The sequence below is a fragment of the Protomyctophum parallelum genome, assembly GCF_964188405.1.
Source record: "Protomyctophum parallelum genome assembly, chromosome: 22".
Lineage (NCBI taxonomy): Eukaryota > Metazoa > Chordata > Actinopteri > Myctophiformes > Myctophidae > Protomyctophum > Protomyctophum parallelum.
The window spans coordinates 28,884,376-28,891,875 of NC_139714.1; the positions used below are offsets into that span (position 1 = coordinate 28,884,376).

Sequence of the window (7,500 nt, forward strand, 5' to 3'; positions counted from 1 at the left end):
TCCCCTACATCTCAGAGGCAAATATTGTACTTTTACTCCACTACATTTATTTGAAAAAAATAACCACTTCAGCCAAAAAAAACTTCAGCCACTTCATGAAAATAGCAGATCTACATACAATGCATCGCAATGCGACGCGTTGTGAGCTATGTTGTATGACATTTTGTTCAAAACGGGTCAATGTTAGCCAATTAGGATGGAATATGAAATATCGGACATGAGATCAGTCAGAGATACTGTGTAACGATGTGCAGGATTTTTGGACAAAATCTGGAGGAGTAACGTGAAAAAGATTCAGCCTCCTGGTGGCGCTATAACAGACCGTTCTGGAAAACTTGGGGCAGAGGTTCATCGTTCATCGTGCATCCAGGGAGTGTGTGTGCGCTGCAAACAATAGTACTTGTTCCACCATTGGTCTCTAATGCAGTCCCAACCTGTGGGCTGGGGACCCCTGGTGGGTCATCAGGGTATTGCAAGTAGTTTTAGAATCTGTAGAGGGGCTTATAGAGAACCCATACATGCAATGTTAATTAATTAATATTGAAGACAAAACAATGTAATGTAATAATAAACCAAGAACAAAAATAAAATACTAACTAATGATAAAGTAAAAGAAAATTGGACAACAAAATCATATAAAAGTAACATCCTGAGCAGAATAGATAAAAACTAAAAAGAATAATGCTTTACACAAAGCAAAGACATAACCAGTGTCAGTGATTGTGACTGGCAGTGATTTTGGGTGGCGGGGCTATAAGACATCCATGATACTATATGCTACTAGTTCAACCTGCAGCAATAGCATCATATTCCAGATATCAAAGTACAGCAATGACACTACTACAGGCCTATGTACAGATAGCTGCTCTTACTGTCATTAATAATGACAGTTAGGGCCGATTCATACTCCTATTTTAGAGCAGAATAAAAGTCGGTTCGGCGCTGTAAAGCCTACAATTTGACGTCATTTGAGGTTTGGGGGGGCAGGTACCGTTCTAAAGTCGGCTCTTCGGTGCTACTGCAAATTTCTGACGAGCCGAAATCATTTCGGCACTACAGCGCCTAAACAGCGGTAAAATAGGAGTATGAATCGGCCCTAACACACACACACACACGAGCGCGCGCAACTGGCGCAAATGGCACCGACCAAAATGGAATAAAGATGCAAGCAACTTGCAAGGCACACACCTTGCGGTGCCTGCCTTGATGGTGTCGTAATGGTTGATTTTACGCCAAACGCAGCATGTCTTGAAAAGGTGAGATAAACGAAAAAGCCTATAGCAAGGAAAGAACAGGGTGCGAAGTATGACTTATGCTGGACTAATCCTCTCCTCTCCTCTCCTCTCCTCTCCTCTCCTCTCCTCTCCTCTCCTCTCCTCTCCTCTCCTCTCCTCTCCTCTCCTCTCCTCTCCTCTCCTCTCCTCTCCTCTCCTCTCCTCTCCTCTCCTCTCCTCTCCTCTCCTCCCCTCCCCTCCCCTCCCCTCTCCTCTCCTCTCCTCTCCTCTCCTCTCCTCTCCTCTCCTCCCCTCCCCTCCCCTCTCCTCTCCAGACCCCGCTCCATTAAAGAGCGTCCACTGCTTCCCGCTCTCCTCGTCCTCTCTCTCGTGCTCGTGGTCGCCGCCCCTCGCCGACTTCGACTCGTACGAGGTGGAGTGTCGCCGGCGCGACGACGGCGAGCTGACGGCGGCCGTGCGCGTGGCGGCCGGCGGCGACTCTGTGGCGGTGGTCCTGGAGCGCCTGGAGGCTCACCGGAGCTACGCCGTGGCGGTCCGGAGCAGCTCCGCCGGGCTGACCAGCACGCCGGCCACAGTGACCGCCGTCACCATGATAGACCGTGAGTAGTGGAAAAAGTACTCAAATGTTGTATTAAGTAAAAGTATAAATAATGCAATGTAGACTGACTGACTGACTGACTGACTGACTGATTGATTGATTGACTGCCAGCCTGTCTGTCTGTCTGGCCAATGTCTTGACGTATCCAGGACCGCCAGTCCCGCCTCCCAGCGTGCACGTGAGCGAGAGGTCGTCCAAGGTCACGTGGTCCTCCATCCTGTTTCGCTTCAACTGCTCGTGGTTCAGCGACCGCAACGGAGCCGTGAGATACTTCGCTGTGATCGTCGCCGAATCTGACGGTACGCACACACATACACACACACACACACACACACACACACACACACATACACACACATACACACACATACACACACATACACACACTCACACACATACACACACACACGGTTGGTTGTGGAATAAGTATTGCAATGTTTTACTTAAAGGACCACTTCACTACTTTTCAACCTTCCTTCATATAATTGGTCCTCACTAATGATCATAATAACATAATAATTATGACGTACATTTCCCCTTCATTGTCAATGGCGTTTACAAAACAAACATTGAACTCAAGACAAACTTTAAACCTGTATATAGGAGGGGCTAGCGCCCCTCAATAATCTGCCTAACGATGATGTCACTGGTGGACGGGTTTCTGTACTGCCCACAGCCCTGCTATGAGAGACAGACCGAGTAGAAAACAATTGTGATATTTTATCATGAACGTTAGTGAGGACCAATTATATGAAGATAAGATGAAAAGTGGTGAACTGGTCTCTTTAAGTTTAAGTATCATTACTGCAATATAGAAGCTCTGTTGGGCACCCGCTGGCCAAGTGGTCTCAATCATAACATTACGTTACAAAACTAGTGGGTGTCTCTAAAGCCCTAACCACACCAAAGGGTCACCATGCAACTCCTTGGCTCCAAACGGTTGCAAGGAGTTAACGCTAAAACTGTCTTGACCCTTTGGTGTGGTTTGGGTCGTTGAATTCCATGCGTTGAATCACTAGGGTCAACGTGGGTCAACGCTCAACGTGCAACAAGACATAAAACACAGCAGGGACAACGCTACAACCGTCTCGACCCTTTGGTGTGGTTTAAGATTTATGTTAACCAGCTTCCTGTTACCTGTTTCCTGGTCATGTGACCTGAGTAACCAATACATGACAGCAGCGTGTGTGGCAGCCAATCAGGACTAGGACCTCAGTATGACTAGGTCTTCTACATTTCATGAGCTTTCACTAGTCAGGTTTCACCTGACAACAAAAAAAGGAATACAGATCTGTTACAACAAGTAAAAGTCAGAATTTATCCGTCATAGTTTTTAGTCGACCAAATCAACACCGTGCCCAACAACAACAACAACAACAACAACAGCCAATGCGTTTCTTTCCCTCCCTTCCCGCCATCAGACAACGACATCCTGCAGCCTGAGCAGCGCCACCCGCTGCCCTCCTACCGCGACTACATCCACAACTCCTCCGTCAGGGCCTATCAGACGGCCTACTTCCAGAGCCGCTGTCCCCAGGACGCTGACGCCACCTCTGGTGGACAGGTACTGCCGTACTGGTACCAGTGTTGGCAGTTTTGGCAGCAGATTTTGATTTTAGTTCTAGTCACATTTTAGTCACCTGGAATGTTTTAGTGTTAAGTCTAGTTTTAGTCGACTAAATATCATAAGATTTTAGTCGACTAAATCTACTGTTGATTTAGTCGAATAAAATGTATTTTGGCGGGCCTTGATGTCGTCGTAATTTGACTTGTTGAAAATTGCAGATCTATAAGCCCACAACGCGTCGCGCTGTGGGCTTGTATATCGGCTATTTTCAGCATGCAACTAATTGTAAAATGACTTATACTGGATCTCTTGCCCACTAGTCGCTTCCTAACATTTTACTCTAGTTTTTATTTGTTGACGAAATTGTCAATAGTATTAGTTTTAGTCATCATAGCTTAGTTTTTATTTAGTTTCCATTTAGTTTTCGTCAGTGAAAAAAGGTAGTCGATAGGTAGTAGTTCATCTTAGTTTTAGTCGACGAAATCAACACTGACTGGTACTGCAGTTACTGGGTCGGGGTTAGGGCAGGGCAGAGCCAATAGAGTAAGACAGAGTTATGACATTGAGGGGGCAGAAAACAGCCCGGTCACCTGGTTCATGTAACGCATTTGTCACTGTAAAGCCTATAGACACCAATGCATTCTGTAAACTTTCGGTCCACACTTTGCTATACTCTTCCGGCAATAGAGAGACGTCTATGTAGAAGAGCCGACGATGATTGAAGCACAGGATTTTCGAGTTCCTGATTGTGATTGTGATTGCGTGTGCGTGTGCGCGTGCACGTGCACGTGCATGTGCGTGTGCGTGTGTGTGTGTGCTTGTGCGTGTGTGCAACTCAGGTGGTGGAGGTGAACTTGGGCGCGGGCGGGGACCGGCTGGGAGGGGCCTGTGATCGTTACCACGACGATGACTTTGTGAGTGACGGCTACGGCAGATTCTGTGACGGCCCGCTGAAACCCAGAACCTCATACAGGTAATCAGTGGTGGAAAGTAACTAAGTAGATTTACTAAAGTACTGTCTTTTAAGTATAATTTTATTATAGTTATTTGTACTTCTACTACACTACATCTCGGATCCATATATTGTACTTTTACTCCACTACTATTAATCAATCAATCAATCAATCAATTGAAAACTTGAATTACTAGTTACTTTGTGGATTTTGATTATTATTACAAAACATACATTAACCACTTCACCAGTGTATATATATATATTTCGGCTATTTAAAAATAGCACAAGCTCACACATTTTGAACACTGTGTGTGCGTGCGTGCGTGTGTGCGTGTGTGTGTGTGTGTGTGTGTGTGTGTGTACTGTGCATGTACTGTGCAGGCTGAGTGTGCGTGCCTTCACCAGGCTGCTGGATGAGAACCTGGGGGAGTATCCTCAGCCTCTCTTCACAGATACATATCTGTCTGTGCCTCTCAGGACACACGCCGGTGAGTGACATAGATACACAGATACACAGATACACAGATACACAGATACACAGATACACTGATACACTGATACACAGATACACAGATGCACAGATACACAGATACACAGATACACAGATACACAGATGCACAGATACACAGATATACAGATACACAGATACACAGATACACAGATACACAGATACATAGATACACAGATACACATATACACAGATACACAGATGCACAGATACACAGATACACATATACACAGATACACAGATGCACAGATACACAGATACACTGATACACAGATACACAGATACACAGATACACAGATACACTGATACACTGATACACTGATACACAGATACACAGATACATACTGTAGATATACACGTCTACAGATATTCAGTACAGGTCTACAGATACACAGATACACAGATACACAGATACACAGATACACAGATACACAGATACACAGATACATAGATACACAGTACAGGTCTACAGATATTCAGTACAGGTCTACAGATATACAGACGCATAGATGCACAGATAAGATGCATATCTGTTCGTGCCGCTCAGGACACACGCCGGTGAGTGACCGACATATTTTGCGTTTATGAAACGAACTTACAACGAACTGAACTTATAGACAAAGTGCACTTGGTTTTTGGTTTGCCTCGTTGACAACAGATAACTGAATATTTTTAAATGGTATTCTTTTGTTGAGTTTTTATTTCACAACTGGCCTATACTTTACTCTGACATTTTGACCCTAACCCTTTGTTACTGTACTTAAGTAGGCTACAGTACTTATAGTAAACGTACTTAGTTATGAGGACGAAATGGTTGCTTATAGTTATATCTAACCTAAGACCTTCATATTTTTACCATCACTTATGATACTTATATAATACATTTCTGATCGTTGGTAGCTTGTAAGAGTCTAGGCCCAATCAAGGCCCATCCTTTTATTCAGCATTTGATTTGATGACATTTAGCCTCTCACAAATCTAAAGAATATTTTGTATAAGAGTATTATTATTATTGGTAAATGTGTGTTGTCCCTTTCAGAGCCCCTAGGGGGCGTGGTGGAAGGGCTGAGCGCCGGCATGTTCCTCATTGGCATGATGGTGGCTGTCATCTCACTGCTGGTCTATAGGCAGAGGCTGAGGAAAGTGTGAGTGCACGCACGCACGCACGCACGCACGCACACACGGCTTCATTTCTCTCTTTTCTTTGTTTCATTAGCTATCACCGTTTACTTTTACCTTACTATGACCAAAACTCAAACCTGTGTCCTTTTTTGGGATTGTTTGTACATTACATATTGGAACATTTACTATTCTCTGCATATCGGGTGGAAACTCAGAGTCAGGACTGAGTCGGCTCAATCAAACTTTGCTCGGTGGTGTCTCTCTCTCTCTCTCTCTCGTTGGCTCAAGTTCGCTTGAGACGGCACCCCTCCGTCGCGGTCTAAAACTATCGGGTGAAAGTCCCTCCCTTCGTGGGGCAGACGACTGTGAGAAAACTATGAGTCACAGTTGTCCCGTAAGAATCTCTGTCATATCCTACTATAAATGCGCCACTTCTCTGCGTGTTTGTCTGTCTGTCTGCGTGCGTGTGTGTACGGTTGTAATGTACGTAACTCGAGAACCGTTCGCCCCACCGACTTCACATTGGACACACGCGTTCCACACCCCCACAGGGAGTGCAGTGCCCGGTATCGAGTCGGTCGGACCCACGGTTCACCACAAAAGGCTCTGCTCAGGCTCTGCCAGTGGGCCTAATCATTCGAAGTCCCCTCACCTGTGCAATTCCCAGCCTGTGCCTCAGCCAATTGATTGCCATGGCAAACCCACACCTGCAAAGACAGACAGATCTCCATATACAGTATGGGCACAAAAGGGACACAGACAGATAGTTAAAACGGGTGTTATGACAAGTTGACAACGGGTATTATTATAGGTTCCCAAGTAGGCCGGTGGCCGACGGGCACGTACAGGTCTAGTCAGTATAATAATGGTCTTTGTGTTTAACATTTACTCTGTGTGTGTGTGTGTGTGTGTGTGTGTGTGTGTGTGTGTGTGTGTGTGTGTGTGTGTGTGTGTGTGTGTGTGTGTGTGTGTGTGTGTGTGTGTGTGTGTGTGTGTGTGTGTGTGTGTGTGTGTGTGTGTGTGTGTGTGTGTGTGCGTGCGTGCGTGCAGGGCTGTACAGGAGAACCCAGTGATGAGGATGAGCATGTGGAAGGAGGTGCCAGCCTCCGGAATATACATGGGTGTCAGGAGGTACGTTGTGTGTGTGTGTGTGTGTGTGTAATTATTGTTATATAATTATCATTATTAGACTCTAATAACCCACATATCCCCCAGTCAGAGTTCAGAGTTTTAATGGATGTAGAATTATGTGCAGGACGTAATTTACATACAAATGTGAGGGACTTCATTTATTTGACTACAATGTTTTTTTTAAATAGTTAATTTTAAACCATAAATCCTCTATATCACACTTATGCCAGTGTGCCAGTGATCACCCTCCTTTGTGCCAATGCTGGCTGTAATGGAATCTGTGGGACATATGCTCAAAAGACAAATCATAATAATGAATAATGAGACAACACGAGAATTCTGAGTTATAGAGTATAAGGATTTTACTCGAGTAAGAAGACAGAC

General features: G+C 45.0%; 1 protein-coding gene across 1 annotated transcript in view; it reads left to right on the plus strand.

Annotated features, from left to right (window-relative positions):
- Nucleotides 1–7,500, plus strand: part of ptprb (protein tyrosine phosphatase receptor type b) — a gene marked incomplete at its 5' end in the record, with an annotated part of 58,718 nt that overhangs the window by 37,851 nt on the left and 13,367 nt on the right. Inside the window, 7 exons of the mRNA XM_083757351.1 lie at nt 1,550–1,834; nt 1,983–2,132; nt 3,255–3,397; nt 4,240–4,373; nt 4,737–4,843; nt 5,903–6,008; nt 7,036–7,116. Coding sequence (XP_083613477.1) covers nt 1,550–1,834; nt 1,983–2,132; nt 3,255–3,397; nt 4,240–4,373; nt 4,737–4,843; nt 5,903–6,008; nt 7,036–7,116 — 1,006 coding nt within the window. The remainder of the gene's footprint in view (nt 1–1,549; nt 1,835–1,982; nt 2,133–3,254; nt 3,398–4,239; nt 4,374–4,736; nt 4,844–5,902; nt 6,009–7,035; nt 7,117–7,500) is intronic.